Source organism: Pempheris klunzingeri, chromosome 16 (assembly GCF_042242105.1).
Source record: "Pempheris klunzingeri isolate RE-2024b chromosome 16, fPemKlu1.hap1, whole genome shotgun sequence".
In the NCBI taxonomy this organism is placed as follows: Eukaryota; Metazoa; Chordata; class Actinopteri; order Acropomatiformes; family Pempheridae; genus Pempheris; species Pempheris klunzingeri.
Window position 1 is genome coordinate 20,504,249 of NC_092027.1, and position 24,226 is coordinate 20,528,474.

Below are 24,226 nucleotides of genomic sequence, written 5' to 3' on the forward strand. Positions count from 1 at the left end.
TGTTTTTTTTTCTTTCTTTTCTTGCCGCCGAACCGTGTCAGGATCATTGTGCTCATGGGGACCAAAGCCCCGAGCAAATGAGGCAAAACTGAGGTCCTGATCAGGGCGGGGTAAGGTTAGGTTGTTCGCAATGAGTGGAAGTCAATGCAACCTTCTAATAAGGGTAGCTATGCAAATGTCTGTCTGTGTGTTTAGATTTATAGGTGCAGTTCAATCAGCATGTTTGAAGTCTATGTAGGCTGTTCTACCACACTGGTTTTATGGCAGCACTGAACACTGGCATGAAAACAGAGCTGTATTTCTTTTAATGAGCAAACCTGCTAAATTATTCTACATCAAGTGCGGTGAAATAACATTTTAAGGTTTTCTGCCGCAATCACATATTTGACAGAAAATTACAAACAGCATAAATCTTAATTTTATTCTGTTTCACACTGCAGAAAACACAAACCTCCCCATCTGTTAGTGGGACACATTCAGAGTTTATGACAGGATCTTATGAGAAGGAGGTGAATAATTGAGTCAGATAAAGAATAATCAATCTAAGTAAACTTTATTGTGCCCGCGGGGAACTTTTGTCACGGATGTCAAAGCTCTGACGCCAAGAATGTAAAGCCGCTCCATAGAAACGTCGGTGCTAAAGGCATAAAATACATAGAAGCATTTTGAGCTGTTTCCAGGATATATGAAGCACTGACGGCTCATTTAGAGAAAAGGAATCGCATAATGATGATAGCATACGCAGAGGTGATGAGGAACATGGGAGCGCAATAACCTTTTCTACAGCAGGATGTCCTGAATATTTATTAGGTTGCCTAGAAAGCACAGCTAACAAATATTGTTTGTTACATTTGAAACATGAAGTGTAGTTTGAAATAGACAAATGTGGTGACCAGGGACAGCTGGTATGTTAAAATCACTCCCATTAAAAGACAGTTAGATGTCCACATATGTTAATGCTGTTTAAACTTAGATTAGAATTAGGGCCGCAACTAACAATTCTTTTCAATACTAATAAACTGCAGATTATCTTCTGGTTTGATTGGTTAATCCTGTGGGCTGTAAAATGTCAGGAGATAGTGAAGAATAGCTTGTTTTGGATGACTCTGAGCCCATATTACAAAATGAATCACGTAACTGTCGTGTAAAGTGAAATTAAAGCAGCAAATCCTCACATTAAAAAAGCTGGAATCATTAGGTTTGACATTATTGCCTGACAAATGTCATTAAAAAGGAATTGATTACGAAATGGTTGCGGATTAGTTTTCTGTAAATTGACTTCTTGATGAGTCCATTAATTGTTGCAGCAGGGAATGCAGTCAGATGCTGTTGAAAGTGGAAACCGTTTGGTCCAGCGCGCCACACGATTTATCTGATGAAATATGTTTCATTCGTTAGTTTTACTAATCTACATCACGTTAGCCCTGCTTCAGCCTCTCCTCGCTGCTCACCAGCCAGCTTTAGGATTGATTTTAAGACGTTACTGATCCCCTTTAGCACTCTGTAGTTCAGCTTCCACCTGTGAAGCCTCAGATCTTTGGGCAGGACTCTGCTGGCTGCTCCTGAGTCCCGGAACTCTCAACTCTAGGATCTGATGCTGCAGAATCAGTGACATCTTACGTAATCTAATTTATGTCTTCCGTTGCTTCCCTCTGTTCCATATCTAACATAATTATTTTTCCTAAATCTAACCAATTACTGCCACCATTTGCTTACAAATGGCTGGTCCTATAGAGGGCGCTGAAAACACTCATAGATGTAATCTTGGGAATCGTTGAACTCTGACCTGTTCTGTTCTTTTGGTATGAGGACGTGCTGAGTACTGATGGTGCTGGCATGCTTGTGTAAGAATACTTAATATTCAGGAGTGTGCATGTATGGATCAGATGGCTCTAAAAAAAAAGAAATGTTGAAATATGGCCAACACCTTCGTAATTTGCAGGATACCAAACTCATCTTTGCATCTTTAAGTGTGTGGATGAAGCAACAAGCTCCATGAACTGCTCCCACAGGCCCATGGCTGCTATAGTTCGCTTTTACAGGAGAAAAAAGAGCAGCACCTTGATTCTCTGGAGATCAGTCTGGAGCTGCATGACTGATTGGTTTCTTTTCTAATCTTGAAGCGAGAAGAAATGAGCTTCTAATCCCCAGAAGAGGAGTCATTTTTCTGCTTGTTATATTCACACACTCTTGATTATTATGAGTGTTTTACTCGTAAGCAGGCGGTACATAAATTAGATTAGCTGAAGGGAGGTTACCGAGGCACTGATATGTTATGTATTATTGATGCGTTATTCTGACAGAGCTGTGCCACATGATTAATATCAACACAGGGAGTTGGAAGTAAAAAGAAGAGGCAAAGATCTGCTCCAACCACCAAAAAGAGGGTTTGTGTGGTCATAAACCAAAATATTGGAAAACATTCGACCTGATGATGGCGCTAGAGGAAAAGTCAGGGTGTCAACAAAATGATTACAATTCATCCTCAGGGGAACATTTTATAATATTTGTACCAGATTTCATGAAAAAACTCAAATGACTGGTTAAAGAGAATCACCAAATCATTATGGATCATCTTCTGGGGGCCCTGAATGCCTGTATGCTCTGAGCAGTCAACCAGCTGTTAACCGCTATAAAAATACAGGCTGTTAAGACATTTCACTCAAAATCAAAAATGTGAGTCTCATGGTGGAGCTAAAAGAAAAATTTGAGGATCACCAATACCATTAGGATCCATCCTCTGGCAACCATGAATGTTTGTACAAATTCCATCCAGTGTAATCCATCCAATAGTTGTTGAGATATTTTAGTTTGGACCAAAGTTGTGGATTGATCGACCAACCAACAGAATACTGGCGTCTTTTACAGCCGTGCATGGGCGGAAATTATGGAGGAGCTACCTTCTCTTCAGGTCTGTGGAGAGAAGAAGAGTGGAAGCTCTAAAAGTGTGTCAGCGCTGGCTGGCCTCCAGTCAGTAGCTTTGGAAAGGTTAGCTTGGAACAAAGGATGTCGGACATATTGGTTCTTAATGTGGCGCTGAGGGGAAGCTAAGACGTTCTGAGGGCACTTGTGGCTCAGGAAGTGGAGCACATCATCTACAAACATCATCACAAAGTTGCTGGTTCAGTGCCCACCTCCTGCTGTCCAACACTGACATGAAATATCCGCTCTTGCCATCATGCAGCTAGTGAGGCTGAAAAACTGCCAAGATATAACAGACCACTCCATGACAGCTCAAGCATCTCTGCCGAGGGTCTCGGGCCAGAGCCACAAGGATTCTGTGGATGTGTGAAGAGTATCTGGATGATGAGCCAAACGGATCAATAGGCACTCTGTCATTGTCTTGAGGTGATGATAGACCCCCTGGCTTCCACATGAGAAATCCACAAAAATGCAAGGCTTTTCTTTCTGTGCTGACAGTTTGAGAATAGCCAGATGAATTAGTCACATAAACTCTGCCTAAGTTACTCTCTGTGTCGGTGACATCTCGCTAGCTTGTGTCTCTGAGGGGATCCACGCTGTCAGTGATCCAATCTGATTTTGCACTTTTACATTTTCTGAATTTGACATCGACGGAAGAGAAAACAGGAGACTGGATTATAGATTCTAAACCTGGGTAAAAGGATAATCACCACGGATGTATGATGTGGGCGGTGCAGCAGAAACCGTGTAACGCTAAAGGTCATGTATGTGCATGTCGGTGCTCATGAAACCAGCAGCCAGTCTCAACTTGCACGGCGCATCAGTCTGTGCTGTCATTCAGACAGCACGTAGGCATCTGAGCACCACCGGTGGAAAGTAACTAAGTACATTTACTCAAGTATTGTGCTTACCCACAGTTTTGAGTTATTAGGTATATATATTATTATATTATTATATATTATACCTCTACTCCACCATCTCAGAGGGAAATATTGGAGTTTTTTATTCCCCTACATTTTATCTAACTGCTATACTACCTTTTATTTTACTTCCAAAACACATGATCAACTTATGAAACATAATGCATCGTTATAGATTAAAGGCCTCAGGGACCCTGAGGTGTTTTTAGTCCTAATGCTGGATTTTCCATGTGGTCATCATATACTTTTAACAGTGATAACGTTGAAAATTGGCCCTCAACAAAACTAACAGGAGAGCCTCTGAAGTCCTGAAAATCTATATTTTTTAATCTTGTTACAACTTGTGTGATCAAATAATTATTTTTTGTGTAAAGAAAAAAATATACAAACATATTTGACCTTGAAGGATAATTTAACACACAGAAATGAGCCTTTTTGCATAGTGAGTACTTGAAGTACATTTTGCTGGTAATACTTTTACTGAAACAGAATTTGAAATACAAGGCTTTTACATGCAACAGAGTATTTTACACTGTGGTGTTGTTACTTTTACTGAAGTAAAGGATCTGAGTACTTCTTACCCCACTGCTGGACACGTGTTCTCCTAAACCTTGTATATTAACTCAAAGTATCTCACCACCCCAGGCACTAGTGTAAATTATAGATTATGGTTGGAGACAAACCAAAACAAACAGTGAAAATCTGCAAACAACACACTGAAACTTGTGGTTTCATGCTCTAGTTATAAAGGCAGGGCTTGTGTTTGAACACCTCTGTCACGGTGTGTAGTAATAAGAGCCTGAGGCCATGCTGTCATTGCAGTGATGGTTATATGAGAGGTCTTATGTGCTTTACTGTAAACAGCCTGCTCAACAGGCAGGTAACTGGGACTCTGGGCCACTACATGAGACAAGGTATTAGTTTGACAGATCTTCACGCTGCTTGTTAGCCCACCTTAATTAATTCATCAGTGTAGGGGAGCTAACGTATTTAAACAAAGCATCAGATTCACATCATCGTATCATATGGTCAGTTATGACAGGACAGGTGGATGGTTATGTACAGCGGCGAAAGAAGTCCTCAGATCTTCTACTAGTTTTTAATCACTTTAGATCAATCTTACCTCATCTTAACCCATGTTAATATGTAAAAATGTAATCGTTGCATTATGAACCAGCATACTAGTGTCTATGACAGACAGGTGAGAGGTTTTCAACTAAATCACATGATTCTAAGGGGCCTGTGAACTCCACCAGATGGGGCTCTTGTATCCAGTGTCTTAGTGTGCTAGACGGGCTCCTGTTCTTGGGAAAACTCATTCATTGCACATGATAGCAGTAGTTGCAGTGACGATGCCAAGATTGCCTCTATTGCATCTCCACTGACTCGTCCTGAAACAAACACATCGCTAAATCCTCCAAGTGTAAAATATCTCAGTTTTGTAATGGTGCCATTAATGGGGTTGGGAATACGATATGATATATATTGAAAATAATCTCACTCGTGTTCTTTATGGCTTCTCATGTTTAATCTCCTTTGGTGTTGTCATGGTAAAAAAAAATACTAGAAGGCTCTGATATAATAAACTGAAAGTGAATAAATAGCAGCTAAAAATGAAACATACACGCACTGACCACTTTATGAGACCCATTTCATCACTTAGACAGGCTGCACAGATGTAAACAGAGACTATTATCCACAGCACGTTTAAGCTACTAACTGAAACCTAATAAATGATTATGTAACTTTGTGACTTTGGGTGAGGAGGCGAGGTGACCTTGAATATACGTATGGATGATGTGGCAACTTCTCAGCCACAAAATATAAGCCTCATGTCTGAGACTGTGTCTAGCCAACACAACGTTAGAGCCCCCAGCAAAGTTTCACAATGCTTTTACAACTCATCAGCCCTGCAGATGGTGCTGCTTTACCGTAACCTTCTCCTAGGAGCACATCGGATAGACTGCGTCTGTTCATTAGCGGACACTGAAGTTTAGTAGATGAGCCCACTGTGCCGAGCAGCATCATCACGAAAACTTGAGGGAGAGTAAAGACACAGGGCACTGCTGTCGTCCCCCTGCTGGATTCTCTCCAGGGATCTGCAGATGCTTTTCATTTACAGCTGCACCACTGGAGCAGAACAGTCAGTGACTGTGACTGATGTGCTCTGCACACTCCAACATGTCTGCTTGTTCACTGCCTCACTCACTGAGATGTTCTCTCTTATAGTTTTCCAGTGACACCACAAAGGAATCAGTCTTTAACACCCTGATTTGTCGTCTTTGTCATTTAACAGCCAGTCTAATTAAGAAAGTACAGGCTGTATTATTAGGATTAAAACCAAAGTGTCCGTTTCTTGCCATTGTACAACTTTCTACAATTCTACACAGCTTTAAAGGCTTTAATAAACTTTTTCAGTGTCATCAAAACATTAACTGCACTCACCACACTGGAGATGAGCAGTTAGAAGATATACAGTGGGTACGGAAGGTATTCAGACCCCTTCACTTTTTCCACATTTTGTTATGTTACCGCCTTATTCCAAAATGGATTAAATTCTTTTTTTCCCTCATCAATCTACACACAATACCCCATAATGACAAAGTGAAAAAAGTTTTAGAAATTTTTGCAAATGTATTAAAAATAAAACTGAAATATCACCCTAACAATAACACCCTTTATTCAGTACTTTGTTGAGGCACCTTTGGCAGCGATTACAGCCTCAAGTCTTCTTGGGTATGATGCTACAAGCTTGGCACACCTGCATTTGGGGTGTTTTTCCCCCATTCTTCTCTGCAGATCCTCTCAAGCTCTGTCAGGTTAGATGGGGAGCGTTGCTGCACAGCTATTTTCAGGTCTTTCCAGAGATGTTCAATGGGGTTCATGTCTGGGCTCTGGCTGGGCCACTCAAGGACATTCACAGACTTGTCCCGAAGCCACTCCTTCGTTACCTTGGCTGTGTGCTTTGGGTCGTTGTCCTGTTGGAAGGTGAACCGTCGCCCCAGTCTGAGATCCTGAGCGCTCTGGAGCAGGTTTTCATCCAGGATGTCTCTGTACTTTGCTGCATTCATCTTTCCCTCTATCCTGACTAGTCTCCCAGTTCCTGCCGCTGAAAAACATCCCCACAGCGTGATGCTGCCACCACCATGCTTCACCGTAGGGATGGTATTTGCCAGGTGATGAGCGGTGCCTGGTTTCCTCCAGAAGTGACGCTTGGCATTCAGGCCAAATAGTTCTATCTTGGTTTCATCAGACGAGAGAATCTTGTTTCTCATGGTCTGAGAGTCGTTTAGGTGCCTTTTGGCAAACTCCAAGTGGGCTGTCATGTGCTTTTTACTGAGGAGAGGCTTCTGTCTGGGCCACTCTACCATAACCTTCTCCCCCCGATACCCTTCTCCCCCGATTGCTCAGTTTGGACGGGCGGCCAGCTCTAGGAAGAGTCCTGGTGGTTCTGAATTTCTTCCATTTACGAATGATGGAGGCCACTGTGCTCTTCGGGACCTTCAATGCTGCAGAAATTTTTCTGTACCCTTCCCCAGATCTGTGCCTCGATACAACCCTGTCTCGGATGTCTACAGACAATTCCTTTGACTTCATGGCTTGGTTTCTGCTCTGACATGCACTGTCAGCTGTGGGACCTTATATAGACAGGTGTGTGCCTTTCCAAATCAAGTCCAATCAATTGAATTTACCACAGGTGGACTCCAGTCAAGTTGTAGAAACATCTCAAGGATGATCAGTGGAAACAGGATGCACCTGAGCTCAGCTTTGAGTGTCACAGCAAAGGGTGTGAATACTTATGTACATGTGATGTTTCAGTTTTTTATTTTTAATACATTTGCAAAAACTTCTAAAAAACTTTTTTCACTTTGTCATTATGGGGTATTGTGTGTAGATTGATGAAGGAAAAAAAAAGAATTTAATCCATTTTGGAACAAGGCTGTAACATAACAAAATGTGGAAAAAGTGAAGGGGTCTGAATACTTTCCGTACCCACTGTAGATGTAGAAGACATTTTCAGGACGGGGGTTCGATTCCCCCATTTGGCAAACAAAACATCTCATAAATGTTTCAGAATATACTACTACAGTGGGTGCGCTTAACACAAAACAACCACACTGAACTCTTTAAACATGCAAAATAAAGTGTAATCACACATTTTTATACGAATCAGATGGAAAGAATATTTGGAATGATGAGATAATGATAAAACATGATTTGCTTCACATCAAAGCTCAGAAGCCAGAAACAGGCATCATGTGACTAAGATATGTCCAGATATTATTATTATTATTGGACAGATGAGATGAGCGTTTCATCAATTCTACAGCAAAGAAGTAGAGACACAGACAGTCACAGTGATGTTTTCAAGATACTTTAGTGCCAAAACACACGCAATCAAAAGAGATGACGAATGAACAGTAAGTGAAATACACACACACACACACACACACACACACAGGAAAGCTAGTGTGAAGATGAGGGCTGGGGGGGGCCCTGCTTTAGTGGCTGGCGGCAGAATCTGCACAGGCGGCCTGTTGGCACCTGCATGGCTCCCTTCCTCTTCACCCTCTCCTCCTCCTGTGTTAAAGAGGCCCGTGGAGAGGAGGATGTAGGCAGCAGTGCTGGTCCTGGCAGGCCTAAAAAAAGAAGGACATGATTACTATCTTGTTTTTTTGCCAAATATCAGAGACATCGTTGTGATGACGCAGTCACACACTCATGTATCAGTGCATTAGGTACCTCGCTAAATCTGATGCAGTGTGATGCAACAGTCCTGTGATTGAGCCGTTATGAAGGTTATAATGGTCAGTTCTTGTTGAGACTGTTTTAAACAGGTGTAGATTGAGCTGTGTGCTCATTTAGCAGGATGCAGTTTGTGGTTCTGCTGAACTGTACAGGTGTACTGGCAGCTCTTTCTATTATTTGATCCCCCTAATTCTATCAGTGGGGGGGGGGGGGGGGATTGAATGCTTAAACAGTTTGAACACCAATGAAAGAAGGATTCACTGCTGCTTCAGCTGGAGCCTGGTGGACCTGATACTGTATGATATGATTCAGCACAAATAACTGTCTAAAATAATATAAGTACACATTTTACATGAACGGAAATGATTGTTAATCATTATACAATTTATTACTAACTTGTACTAACTGTGGTTACTGTTAATGCTGACATACACACACACCTAGTTAACCTTACTGTACTAACTTGACTTAACTAAAATGATCAGAAATCGATCTCTGTACCGAAGCTCCGTCTGTCACTGAGTGCCAATCAGGCTTCTCTTACTGTTGACCAAAACGGGGAAACAGCGCCACCACAATCCCACTTGTGGCCAGAAATATATTACATCCGTAGTGATAAGCACTACCATAGAGAATGAATGGGAAAAGTTAAGAGAATTAAGCGTCATTATTCTCAGCTGTAGCGCGGGACTGCACATGCGCTGAACGAAAACATTACCGGTCACGTGTGCGGAACTATATCAGCAGTTTCCGTAGTGTAGTGGTTATCACGTTCGCCTCACACGCGAAAGGTCCCCGGTTCGAAACCGGGCGGAAACAACTTATTGTTTTTTAAACTCCAAGTCACGTTAGTGTTCAAATGGTCACGTCAATAAATGCAGTACTAGTTCTTCATAATTCTGACCCATGCACACTAACCTTTGCCCAGGGACACCTCGACACGCACACAGGGGGAGCCGGGGGTCGAACCTCCAACCCTGGGGTCAGCTCGCGAGCCGCGCTCAGCGGCGACGAGTAGCGGTGACGTCACTGTGCACGCTGCACTGACTTCTGTTTACTGCGGTTCTGTGAGCACATTCAGTTCATCACCACTGCGTTCATTCATTACACCTTAACACATCAACAACACTGATCATTTTTAAATGTTTTAAAAAGAAATAATCTGTGAACATCTGGCATTGACGTCCAGGGCTGTGCTTCAGTGCACACACACACACACACACACACACACACACACACACACACCTGACTAAAACATATGGTACCATATCAAAGAGCTAGTGTCATACTCTTTCCCTCACAGTTGAACACTCTGTGTGTTTAGAGTGTGAATATGGTAATGGCAGGAAGAAACATGTATCCTGACACAGCAGCCATCAGAGGAACAGAGGAACTCAGAAACCGTTAATATGCTGAATATACTGACGAACACGGGCTGCATACAGCACTATCTGTCTATATGTGTTTCCTCGCTGTGGGAGAGCAGGAAACCTGCTGGAAAAGTCAGGTGTAATGCTTCTACATTGCTCTGTTTTCCTGCTAAAGATAAAAATGAAAAATGAAACTTTGCACCGGCACCGATGGAGAGGGCTGAATGTTCTCAACAACAATCTGCTCATTAGATTTAACTGGATCCTTCGGCCGTCCTGCCAGCAGGGTAAACATGGATCAGCACCAGCTGCAGCGTCAGAGAAGCTGCCGAAAAAATCCTGCATTATTCATCTGTCATTACTCTCTGAGGATGTGATGATATTGACTTTCTCGTTATACAGCGAGAAGTGCATTACATTACTTTCTAATAGTCGTGCCACTCTTTACCTGTCACTCATATCTTGTTCAGTGATGTCTGTGAGTTACTGCTGCAGCTGGACCAACACAGACCTTAGTTTGAGTGTGAAAGTTCATCTTTGATCCTTGAGAAAAGTTGCTTTGATAAAACAATGTTAACTCAGCCCAAGTTTTTAGCTTTCTCAGGAGCTTTCAATCACATCTCACTGTCTCTATCAGCGAATGTAGCTTGTCCAGATGTCATAAGACAGCTTAGTTACAGACCTGCCTCTATGAGCTGATGACTGACATGGACAAAGGTTCCATTTTATTGTGATATTCTTATTTTTATGAGGAGATAGTGTTCTGTCTCAACAAGTTTAAGTTTAATGTGTTTTTCTGTCACTTACTGTATATATTGTCTGTATATTGTCCTGTGCCACATCGTCTTGTACCCTTTCCAGCATTCCAGAGAGTTTCTTGTGAGTGTTTTGAGTCTAGTCAGGTTGGTATTTATTATTAGTAAGTATTTTTTGTGTCCAAGTGTCTATTTTTTGGTGCCTTGTCCTTGTTATTTGTGCAAAGCTGCACCTTATTACAATCTGTTTTGCCTCGTGTCGAGCTTTGAGGTCCATCTTCTCGTGTGTGCTTCTGGTCGCTCCACTCGGCCTATGGTCTCCTCAGAAAACGTGTACTTTATAAACCGTCTCCTATTCTACTCATATGACCCATCTGACTGTTTAGTTGTAACTTTTTTTTCCACCAGGTCAGTAACTGTAATATCAAGTCATAATGTGTGACACAGCTGTGTGAAAATGAGTCTACAGCTACAGTAGTGGTTCTTTTAGGCTGAATACTAAATGCTAACATCAACATATTGATGTTCACCATGTTTGCATCTTAGTTTACTATGTAAGCATTTGCTGACATTTGCTAATAAGCGCTACAGACAAGGAACACAGCATGATGCTGGGAAATGTCATTACTTTTGTAGGTATTTAATCATCAAAATGAAATGAAATGAAATATTGACCTGATAATGGCACTAGATGAGGAGTCAAGGGAGCGCCAAAGTCAGCAGGGTTCATCTTCTGGGGATCACGAGCGCCTGCACCCACATTCACGACAATCCATCAAACAGTTGAGATATTTCCGTCTAGACCGAAATGGTGGACCAGTTGTTTAGTGGCAACATCAGATGCAGCAGTTAATAACTGTAGAGCAGTTCACAACATTTAGCATCACCAGTACCTGTAGTATTTTATTATCCTAGGTTTCAGAGAGGCATTTTAGGTTCTTGGAACGGTCTAAATTCTGTTAAGAGAAACATTTTTCACTCACATTTCACATCCCAAACTGTAGATCGGCAGTGATTAGCTGCTCGGAGGCCTGACTTTTGTAAGTGGGCTGGTACTAACATGTCACTTTCATGGGCACAGGCTTTATGTTGGCAGAGCCATTAAAGCGTGGCCTTACAGTGTCCTGAGGGACCGGCTTTGCTCCAGTGATTTCTCATTCACATAAGGACGGAAGCCAGGCTACTCAGGCACTGCTTGGAACGCTACGCCTGATGTGTTCCACCTCTGCTACTGAATAAGTTCCCCTGCGCACTTACTCAGGCTTCACTGGTGAGATTTCACAGGGGCACGACGCTCCTCGTCGTCGAACTAAAGCCAGGCCTGCACGCTGAAAGCTGCTCCAGAGGGTTAGGCATTGAGATGTCTTGAGATGTCTGGTGTCAGCAGGGTGCAGGGTCCTCGATGAAGTAATTGAGAGTCTGTTTAGAGTCTTGTGATTGCACCGTTTGGACTAAGTGAAACCAAATCTAAAAACGGAACAAAGGAAGCTAACCCACTCTGATTCACGACTACAAACACAGCCATTATTTAGAGCAGCTTTCAGCAGCTTCCACCTCTGACTCATCTGTTGTATTCTGCACATGCTGATTATCGCCCCATCTACAAACAAACGCAGCTTCAAAACGAGGTACTGACTGCGGCAAAACATTTCTATAACCTGTGCAGACTTCTTTGATAACCTTTTCTAGGGAGTTAGTTGACACCACCGATGCGCCAAGAGTTAACAGACACAACTTTTAATTTGTCTCGAAGAAATACAGGAAAGAACAGTCTTTCATCATAAGAAAATAAGAAAAGAAACCTACAGGGCAGAGTTACTGTACACCGTTTTGATGTGGAAAACAGAAGGTTAACAGAGTTGTTATCAGGAGGCGGAGATGATTATCTGTCCATTGAGACCTTGTAGCTGCAACATATCAGTGACATTATTAACCTGTACAAAAAAACAGTAAGGATATGTTTCAGGAAAATGTCATCAGAAGTTCTCAGAGTTGGAGGAAAACTGGAAGGTGGAGGAACATAAATTGGTTGTATTGTTACTTAATGCCGGTTCTGGAGATAAAGGAAATAAAGCCATGTTCACATCAGCCACTTGTCCTTCTCCTTGTTGAAGTTCTCGGCCCACTGGCGTGTGAGCTCTAAGTAGTAATCTGCTTGGTTGGGCTGGTAGTCCAGGTACAAACGGGTCACTGTTTTCTTGGGCACAGCCTTCTCTATCTGCGTGCCTTCGTGCCACTGGTTAAAGGAAGTAATGGTGACGAGTTCTGGCCTGACAGACAAAGCTGCCTGCAAGGACGTCTCGTAGTAACGTCCGTTAACCCGGTTCCTGGTGTTATGGTTGTTCCACGGCCGAACGGCTGTGTCCACATATCCCGGTCCGACACTGGGAATAAACAGCAGATTGTTTGCGTCGCAGAACGCCTTGATGGCTTTCCAGTTCTGGTGGGATGAGCCAAAGGAGAAGCCATTGGAGGCAAAGTAGGTGTATATGCCGTCAAAGCCGCTAGCTTGGATGTCATGTTTGTGGCGCTCTTCGACAATGAGGGCGACGAAAACTCCGTCGTAAGGTGTGCCTCTGATGCTGTGGGAGCCTTTAGTCGTCAGAAGTTCCGCCCAGGACTCCGGTGGCGTCAGGTAGGAGTCATAGACGTAAAACAGAGGCAGGACTCGGCCTGTGCTGGACCTGAATCTGTAGAAGGCGCCATGCTTTCCATACCTGAGAGAAACAAGAGAGGAGGGGAGAAAACAGAGAATTTCAAGCTATTGGGTTGCAGAGGGAACTGTCTTTTCTATAACCAACCACCACTGGGGGGGGGGCACCAAAATTGGAAATGTTAAAATCCAGACAATTACTGTAAAAATACAATTTGTTGATGAGGACAATTGGTGGCTTGCTTTGCTTTGTAGTGTGCTGCTGTAATTCTTTTTTTTTTTACCACTGGGAGTCGCCAGCATCAGAAAGTTTCCATACACATGGGGGCTTTTAAGGGAGGGAACAAGAAACTACTTAAACGTAAGGAGACTGAAACAGGCACACTCTAGTATAGATATCCAAAAACCAAAAATCTGCTTATCACATCCATCATCACATCCCAGGTTATATTTTCCTAAACTGAAACTGTTTCCATGCAGGAATAGTTTATGTAGATGATGAATGGATAGATTGTTCTGGGGGTTTTTTGGTCTTTTTTGCTTCTGGGGGGCCACAGCAAACTGGTTTAACATACACAGAGCAACATGGGATTGTTGAAGTTTGGTTTCTGGTGACTTGACAAATGTATTCACTCTCTCTGCTTTGGTCTCTGCCACCTCCTGAGCTAACTTTGCTTGTGTATTTATTTGGTGTCGTGCAGATGGCGCAAGGGGGGGGGGGTCCAACAGAGCTTATTTGCCGAAAACAGCTGCTTGTTGCTTCTGCATGCGGGGTTGATGTGAGTGGTGACACTGAACCGGAACAGTGAATTTGCAGACCATAAAACCAGAACAATGAGACTGAAAATGCTACAATGCTGCGTAGACCTCAGGGTCTTCCTGGTGTACTAAACCGTCATCTCTTTTTCTCTGTTTCTCCCATTTTGTTTTGCATGTTATCCAGATGGTCTGCACAGTGGGGTTCTCTAAACATTGGCAGCAAATAAAGTCCAGAAATGAGATTTAACTCAAGGCCCTCTAGCCTGGGCTTTGATTTTACTCCAGTCTTGCATCATTATAAACATGACATCACTGAGGCTCTATATTCTTATTCCTAGACACAGTGTGAAATCACTGGCTTTTTTTTTTATCATCAACCTACTACTGAATATCTCATTAGATGAAGCAATATCTGATTAGCCTTACAGCCTTACCCAGCGTCTCCCTGTTAAAGCTAACATCTTTTATATGTTGCTTGAGTTACGGGAAAAGCTGAATATCATCAATTTTTATGAGGCAGACAAAGAGTCAGGTTCCCTCTGACACACATTCAGACTGGTTGAAGGCTGAGCAAAAGCTGTACTGCTGATCCATTACAGCAGGATCACAGGGGAGGCATCTATATTTAACAACCACCTTCCTCATCTCCCCTTATCAGACTTCACGTTTCACCAGATCGCTGGACTTCTACCATCTGCAGCCGCTGATGCTGGAAACAAATCCAGCACAGAGGAAATTAGCAGCACAGAAAAACGACTTACTTGTCGATAATGTATTTGATGTTGTCATGCATGCTCTGGTCCGTCCGTCCTTTGTATGGCTGTATGTGAAAGGCCACCTGAGCAAAACACATTTGAACACAGAGATTAACGAAAAGATTAGAGAGGCACAGGATAAATCCAGAAAAACCTGAAAAAGAAGGGGTTATCAAGTGAGCCGAGAGTTAAACTGAGCACTCAGTTGTCCGGTGCACTACTTGTTTTGACAGCCAAAATGAAGGCAGCATTTAATTAGTAGTCTGTGGACCTCTAATTATTTAATTATTTGCCTAATTATTTGGCTGTGCTGTCTGTGAGCCACAGTGTTAACTAAAATGCTACTTTGTGCCCACAGTGGCTCACATTCTTGTGTCAATAATCAAATGTCAGACTGCTCAACAGCATCGTGCCCAGTTTAAGGGCCAATTCAAGCATGTCAATCAGAGGAACGAAAGGTTTTAATGAGGAGCTGTCTTTGAGATTTTATATGCAGCTGTTAAATTTGCGCTGAGCCTCAAATGATGTGTATTAAGTCTGCAGTCAAGACAAGCGGCCTGTAACACGAAGCCAGATCAGTGGTTTACCTGCTATCTTTGGGAATAAAGGATAACTGCAGTGCTTTTGAACCTACATCCTATTTTTATAAAAGGTGTTGGAACTGGACCAGTAGATTTCCTCAGCTGGCAGCCACGAGACGGGCTGCAAGACAATCCCTGCACCCGATCACAGCAGGTCCGCTAAAAGTGCTTGTTTTTGCAAATGACAGGCTCAGATTGTTATTCTAAGTGAAAACATTTCACTTTTTGTAAATCACCATGGCAACCTATGCTGCATGGCAACTTCAGAGGGTCAGATCACAACCTGCCAACAGCCAGACTACAGACCAGTGACCTCACTGGAAAACTGTGGACATCATTCCTACAGGATCCTGGCATGGACAAAAGTAGTGGCTTTATAATAAGGCGGCCAGTAATAAAGAGCAACAGGCATCTTTACAGGTCAGGATCATTATTTTACAGGTCTGTGCTTTCCAGCTCCTCTGGTTTTAAAACAGAGCCTCTAACAAACAGTCGGATAGTTTAGCTCAGTGAATGCATAATGACGGTAGCTGCATTTTAAATTCAGCAACTATTCTTTCAGTCCTGACAGAAATCCTGAAACACCCTCATTCCATCGCTGCAACTCAGAATAACACGAGGGTGAATTGGGATAATTAGAAATAAAAACTAAACCCTCTGTTGTCTTTTGATAGAAAACTAATTCACGTACTGTTAATGAGCTCTGCAGCATTTTGATCAGAAAGACTTCCTCAGGCATTAACTACTCTCTCTCTGTCTTCTCCTTTGAAGATGAAATCTGCTGCTGGGGAACAAATAGTGTTTTGCCTTTTCCCCTGCACGGCGACGGCCTCAGCATGTGACCGTAGGACACACACGAGGCTTGGGTCAAACTGGAGGAAGAAAACGTCTCTTTAAAATGTAACTACCAGCATCAAGACAAGTTTTAATGGAGACAGATTAAAGGTTAAGATTTAAAAAGTGACCGGGTGACTGGCTGCCACGCCACTGTACCAATGACCCATCATTCCGAAATGCTAAAAATCCAAAAAAATGGATGGAGAGCCCATTAACCCTAACCCCACCAGCAGCCTTACTCACACCTACTAAGATAAAACTCCTACGATTTTATTCCCATTTTCGTTTCATTTCGAAGCAATGGGCCTTCACAGCAGTGGGCCTCTGTTCTTGGGATAACACACTTTTTCTGGACATTCTATAAAACGAAGAAGCTTTTTAGAGAGTCTCTATTTTAACTCCAATGTTGATGTTCTTGATGGACACCTTAGCAGCATGGGCTGTGTTTAATAAGGTGTTACTGAGTAAAAAAAAAAAAAAGCACACTTCTATTATCTATCTATGGACGTGACTGACAGTGCTTTTGACTAGAAATGGTCAACAATGGCTGACATGTTGTCAGTCATGTCCATGTAAATGAAGAACTGGGAACAGAATAGATAGCAGTGCCTCCATATTCTTTTCTGCTGATAATTGCTACCCAAGTTCTTACAAAGAATTTATGGATGTGTGTGTGTGTGTGTGTGCGCGCGCCTTTTGATGATTGACAGAAGAAATACGTGACATAAATTTAAAAGACGTTCTGCAGAGAGCAAAAAAAAAAAATAAAACACTGCAGAAAATGACTTTGAACAGTGCACACTGATTCATAGCTTCTCATCACTTCAGCGCCTCAAGACAAGTTCTAATTCTACATCTTTGTCTTCATTTATTCACTTATTTCTTGCCAAAAATGGATTTGTTTGGGCACTTTTATAGCAAAATCCCTTTCTTCTCTTTCCCTGTAAATGCTGAGATATTTTACATGACTCATCTAAAGCTCACTGTGATTAGGGGTGACCGGCGAAGCTTGTGTGAAGCCATGACCGTTGGTGTGTAGGTCGTAGTAGCTGACTTGGTACTTGTGTCACTTGGTAAAAACTTTCCAAAAGAGGAATAAGTTGATAGTACAGTAGAGTACAGCTACAGATGCTCCAATGTAACGTCCGCTATGACTTTAAATGTGTAAACTTGAACTGTGAAGTCAAATGGAACGTTTGCACGCTCGCCTTAAACCAACAGGGTTTGTTTACACGGAACATAATCAGTAAAGGAGCATTTCACAGATTTGCATGCGCTCAAAACTGACGAACCACAGATATCTTCTTTATCATGCCTTTATCGCAGCTGTGCAACTTGACTGTCGCTTGGTTGGAGACTCTGATGTGTTATGCTACGCACAGAAGCTACCTAGGTCTGGTAACTCAACAGCACACCCCCCAGGTTTGCTTCATTTTCAGACTTATAGTCCTATAGTCCCAACCGACACCGAGGACGTTCATCAGGCGTCACCCAGGGGGCCGACTGACGATCTGACACATGCACTCGTGCTCCCCGACACCTGGAAACACACTTTGATGTGAACCGGTGAGAAAAAAGTTTTAGCTTTATCAAACACATCAAACCCATTCCCTGTCTTCTGCGTTGTCCGCAACAGCTTGCAGTTTAATTCTTCTTCTTGTTTTGTCGACACTCTGCTGTCATTTACGGAGCATTACCGTCAACGGCTGTCGAAGTACATTACAACACATTATCCTCTGCAGTTGCCACAAATTAGTGTGTTGTCAGCCTGATGCTTGCATCGGTGGCCTCGTGCTAGAGCTGGTAAAAGACGAGACATGAATAATAAAGGGCCCGGCTCATTAGACACGTCTCTACGACAAACAAACAAACTCTACAGCGTCCCTTAAAGTTTGCAGCCAAGAGATCATTTTACAATTTGGAATTACAGTAGAGTTCTTTTTGCCCCTTTGACTTCTCCTAATTACTGAGACAGACCGTCTGGACGTGCTTAGATTCCTGAGTGGGCACTCATGTGTTTGCCTGACAAACGGTTTAAAAATAATCTGCCATTGCAGAGACACCTTAGTCCTTAGCCATCAGTCATGAAAGAGAAAACAGGCAGGCGAGCAGTGTTCTTTTCCTCTGGTATAAAGATAGAAGGAGACAGAACCTAAGTTTAGCCCGCAGGAAGCTGGGGGATTTCTGGAAAATGGAGCTGAGTGGTGAGAAGAGGAGAGAACAAGTGAAGCAGATGCTCACCATCCCCACAGGCTTGTCCTGTTGTCATTTCATCTGTCAACACATTAAGGTGACACACGACAACATCTATTCCACTGACCCAAGTCTCTCAGAACTTCTTACTTTAAAAGTTATCTGCACTCTTTTCTTTCTCTTTAGATTCATATGATTTTAATTCATACGCAGCAGAAATCCTTTAGAGGAATTAAATTACAACATGAAAATCACCACAACTGCTGGCATGAGCATGATTTCACACAGAAGACGATGTTCTGTTCTTTGGCAGCAGCTGAAAGCTGAGTGATGGATGCCGTCCATGAAAAACTGTGGTGCACTTGTTCGCCTCAGTCACAAAGGGAGAGGGGTCTACTGCAGCGAAGCAGCACACAGTGAAGCATTGACAGAGCTGTCGAGCCACAAACACTGAGCGTTCGACGCCCACTCCATCTTTCAAAAGAGGCTGCAAGGTCTTCCTAAACAGTTTCCATGGCAACGTGGCGGTTTTTGCCGCCCGCGCTCAGGCTTGTCAGCCGTCTCGACTGGTTGGAAATCATGAAAGGCCAGCGAGGTAAGACGCTACTCAATCTGTTCCTGCTTGGCTGAATAAACCGTGGATGGATGTGGATGAAAGTGCTTTGTTTGCTCAGATCCCCTCATGCTGCGTGATGCCGACAGACTCTCAGATTTACATTCGGAGCCTCAGGTGTATCGGCGCCGCCGCCGCCGCAAACAAGCCTCCTGAACAGTTTTCTCCAATGTTTGGCTTTTCTTCAGATGATGACAAACACTAGCCTGAAGCAGCGTTATATCATCACGCCGGTGTATGCTGCATTAAATCAGCTAATTATGTAAATAAGTCTATTATGTAAAGTTACATTGTAAATTCAACAGTGCAGATTTGAAATAACATTATGAAACACTATCGAGTCCTAAAATCTGTGTGCAACTGTGCTTCGCAGGCGTACCACAAAGTTTACCCAGAACAACCTGAAATAATTAGAGATCCTGCAATTTAGAGTTGCATAGATTTGAATGCACTCATGTCTTCACTTGTTTACGCTCTGCAGCCTTTACGTCCTCGACACACTTCTCTATGGACAGATAAAGTAATAGTGAACCTTAGATCTTGAGTATCTGCACACAACACATCCATATCTGGATATTTCATATCCATGCTGGTAACCAGAACGTGTACTATGTTGTCATAATGAACAGTCTGCCATCGTAACGTGTCACTTTGCAGTCACAGCCAGATTCTTTAAAGGGTTAGCATACGCAGCCTCTCATCCTTCTACACACTTTACAAAATTAGCCATAGGGAGGGTGTCGCGGGGGTTGTTGTGTGAGACTGTGTCAGATGGAGAGTCAGAAACTGGTGATGAGTTCTAAATCTTTGGTATGAATTTCTATATTTTCCAACAAACCAGGAGAAAAACTAATAACATCACAATGTGGATAAAACATATATTGAATAATAATGTATAATAAATATATGCTATTGAATGACTTTCTTCCATATACTGAATATGAATGTGTTAAAGCTCATGTATTTGTGCTTAATTACCCTATAGCTGCAGCAATCTGTTTTTAGGCCACATGTTTGGCTAATTGCATGACATGTCAGCAAACAGCTGACACACCCAGCAGACACAGAGCAACGTTAGCGTTCATTTAAAGTCATGTTTAAATGACTTTTGGACCTGATGTTCGAAATTCATTCCCCTTTTAGCTCTGTTTTTGGTCTCCACCAACTCCTGAGAAAGATATCTGACTCTTTAGCTGCCGAGTACTCCGGGAAGTTTCTAATTCTATACACAAATCTCACCTGCATGTTACTAAGAGAATGACTTCAGCAAGAGAGCGTCCTCGCTATAACAAGAGATCCGCTGTTGTTAGAACATAATACTTCTCTGCTCTGCACAAGTTTGAATTTCTCTCGGCTAGCATCAACATTTCAGTGAGCGAACAGAGCCAATCCACGCTTAATTAGTGAGGATGGAGGACTGCTGGGGAGGCGTCACAGGTCGGCCTGTCAGTCAGAGGCTGTGTGACGGTGTCATCAGATAACTGTGACACCAGCAGGCTGGTTTGGATGGAATTTAGAACACCGATCCTCGCTCACGCCTCATTTGTCTTTTGAATATTGACAGGATGACCTCCTCCCAACCGTGCATGCACACCACACACACACACACACACACACACACCCAACAATATATCAAATGACATGCAAGGCACACATACTGCATATGACATTTGCTGAGGAATTGCGCATCCATACCACACACACACACACACACACACACACACACGACTGCTCACACACACAGACTTCAGCCTGTATTTCGTCAGCGGCGGCTCTGGTGCACTGAAACACTGGAGCGTTGGCCCTCAGGTCAGCTGTGAGATACACACTGTTGTGTAAGTCTGACTGAGACACGCAGAGAGACCCAGTTCTCAGCCTAAGACTTCCATACAAGGAGCATGAAAGTAGAGTGAGAGAGAGCTCGTCTGTCATCTTTATGCTGAATCTACAGTCTGCGCTTTTTCGCCGCCGCTGTCTGGAGCAGACATCCGTGCTAAAGCAGACATGACTTTGTTAGATGGAGCGGTGTGTGGGGTGGAAATAAGAAAATCCACCCTTAAAAGCAAGTCTTTAAAATACAGCTTTCGGCTCAGCCAGAAATGCATCTGAAAGAAAACATTTCCGTCTCTCTGCAGCGCCCACGTTACTGCAAATGCCAGGTTTTGAGGTCAGAGCATAAAAAATTGAAGATGCCACTGGGAACCCACTGGGTAGGTACCAATTTCTTCACTGTCAGGCGCCTCAGTGGACCAGAATGCAATGCAGCTGCAAGACACGCTGCATCTCGAATAAAGGCCACGGTTTCGCAGAGCCGTCGCAGCAGCATTCAAGAGCAAATCTGTAAATCTGTAAATCTTTTGCTGCGAGTTCGACCTTTGGCGGGTGCGAACGCTCAGATTGGCGCTGCCGACTGACAGCAAATGTCTTAACTGTGCTGACTTTTGAGGGAACAGACAGAGTGGTAGCACCATCCACTTTTACACAACGTCGCTCTGCTGGATTATAAATGTCAATTGATCTTTTAGTCCTGAAAAAAAAGATCTTTTAAACCCTGTCTGCACAAGATAATGACAGGTCATACACAATTTCAAAAATCTTTCAAGTTCTTCATAATTAGACAAAAGTGTTCGGCTTTTCACGCTGCTGGTGGTACAAGATTAAAGACGCATGCTGCTCTCAGGGTTAACATTTAACTGTCACTGGCAAGTCATTCATTCAGTAAATCATCAGAAAGGAAAGACATACCGGTTGTCTCACCAGTTACCTTGATGCTGTGCCTGTGGGCGGCATCCATGACAGCAGGAACCAGGTCCTCTGTGGGCTCCCCGTGGTTGTCTGCCACCCCGGGGGGATACCAGGACAACACCAGCACCCCTGCAAGAGCACAGCATGGGAGGGGGAGGGGGGGGTGGACGTCTGTTCAGAAAACAGTCAGGTGGAACGTTTGAATTTGAGGATAGAAGTTGGGAGGTTTGAGGTGCAGGTATAGGGAACGTTAACTGTGGTGCTAAAAAGTTCACGATGATCAGTCGGTGTTAAAAAAACAACAACTTTAAAATCACAAACCTGAGAGTCACCTGAAAATGTCATCTTTAGAAATGATTTTCTGCTCGTCTTTGAGGTGTCTGTTCACTGTACTTTAAACTGTGGCAAAGTCCTTGGGTCTCTGGTGACTTTTGTGTAAATATTTTACTCAGTCTGCTAGTATCCTAGCAACCATGTCCATATCGGATGGTTCCACACCTCATGACTAATGTCCGAAGCAAACGCTCAGTGCCGATATAGAACAAAACGTCCCCCCAAATTACATAATGGGTCGATGTCAGATTCCTAAAGTGATATTTAAGCACTTTCAGCACCCTCAATAGGACGGATGGAGACTAGTCACAAGCAAACAAGTTACACCATGTACACGATGGAAGCGGTTTGGTTAGGTTTAGGCACCAAAACCACCCGGTTAGAGACAGTAAAAGATCCCAGTTTGGGTTGAAACAAGCACTTCGGTTAGTGACGTTTTTAAACTTGAAACTTTTAAAGTTAAAACAAGGATGCAAACGGTGAAAGTCCTGCGTCTGGCTCATCCACCCCCTCCGACCTCCTCCCCACTTCGTCATCACACTTCCTCTCTTGCTCCCGTCATAATTACCACAAAGGTCACCCACATAAACACATCTGATCACGGACACACTGGTTTCTACCAAGCTGTGTTGAAACTGGACCGTCAGAGCAAAACGTGCCTCAGTTTTATTTACACACGAGAAAACAATTTCCGGCTTTTATCCAAGTTCAAAAAGTTGAACTAGGGTTTAAACTGTTCAACTCATTCCAAAAAAAAGACACTGGCATTAAATGTTCTGCAGGATTTTGCACAATTGTCTGATATCTACACTTTTGTCCTTTACTATATAATCACAAACACTACAGTTGGCTCTCCTGGCATGAGCATGGTGTGGGGGCCACTGGGGTCTAGGATTTTTTTATTAGGATTTGGAGTTTTAACCAGCTTGTTTACATGCTGGTTACTTTATAGGCTGTTTCCATTTTGCATTGAAGCTTGACTACTTTCAGGCCAGTACATGAAGGATTTATTACCAGGCAGTGTTGTGGAGATGTGCATTAAAGTTAACAAAGAAAATAATGTGCAAAATCAAAATGATGGAAAAAGAACTTCATGTTTGATATCTGGGTGGGGGGGGGTTCTGGAGGGGGTGTCAGCCCTGTATCACACAGTGACAAGGCAAACATGTTTCAAGAATGTTACCTGCTGCAGCCTCCTCTATCTGGGCCATATGGGACTCCAGCACCTTTGGGTCCCTGGAGCTGTAGGGTCCCAGCTCAGGGTAAAAACTGGAAGCAATGTCCTCTGGAGGCGCGTGCCTTCCTTGGGCATGACTGGCTGCGATCTTGGGGTCCCAGTGTGGCACCAGCACGTGATCCCAGTGGATGTACTTGTTGTCCATGCTGGGGGAGCCGTACCACAGGTAGTAGAAGATGTGGACATCGTAGAATATGCTGTACTCTCGGTCCGATTTGGTGAAAACCACCTTAGTGTCGCTGCTGCCCATGTGGAACTGCCCCGGGGGGGACACCGCCACGTCTCTCGCATCCTGGCGCCTCCTGTCGGACCTCTCCCCGACGAAGTCCATGCCGGGGGCCAGGTCCGAGAAGCCGTCGCTGGGTTTGAGCGTCCTGAGCCCCATCATGGCCCCGAATATGAAGAGCGTGAAGAGGAAAAGTGCCACGAGAGCCTTCCTGCGGAGCCGAGACATTGTCGCTGTCCGTGGTGCTGCTGCAGAGAAACCGGCCGGTCCAGGAGCCAGCGGGGGGGAGGGAAGGGTGTGTGTGTGTGTGTGTGTGTGTGTGTGTGTGTGTGTGTGTGTGTGTGTGTGTGTGAGGGGAGGGGGGGCTCCTGTCAACAGCCCGTGAATGCAGCCATCGTCTCTGAGCGTGAACTGGCGTGGATCAGGTGGAGCAGAGAGCGTTCAGGAACACCGTGGAGCCCGCGGAGCGCACGACGACCACGCACTCACGCTCGCCTCCATCAGCGCGGCCTCACACGAGAGGACGGACGGCTCCCGCTGCCATGACGATCCGCTCCGATTAGCTCTCCATCCGGAGG

The 24,226-nt window shown here is 43.7% G+C and overlaps 1 protein-coding gene and 1 non-coding gene across 2 annotated transcripts; one reads left to right on the forward strand and one right to left on the reverse strand.

The window, feature by feature from the left end:
- The first annotated feature begins 9,337 nt into the window (after nt 1-9,337).
- Nucleotides 9,338-9,410, forward strand: trnav-cac (transfer RNA valine (anticodon CAC)). The gene has a single exon. It is a non-coding gene; the product is annotated as a tRNA-Val (tRNA).
- Nucleotides 9,411-12,573: 3,163 nt separating this feature from the next.
- On the reverse strand, nt 12,574-23,876 carry maneal (mannosidase endo-alpha like). Its single transcript, XM_070846993.1, has 4 exons — nt 23,369-23,876; nt 21,872-21,981; nt 14,890-14,966; nt 12,574-13,433 (listed from the first exon to the last, which is right to left on the reverse strand). The coding sequence occupies exons 1-4, from the start codon at nt 23,874-23,876 to the stop codon at nt 12,797-12,799; spliced, it is 1,332 nt and encodes a 443-aa protein (XP_070703094.1). The 3' UTR covers nt 12,574-12,796.
- Between the last annotated feature and the right edge of the window lie 350 nt (nt 23,877-24,226).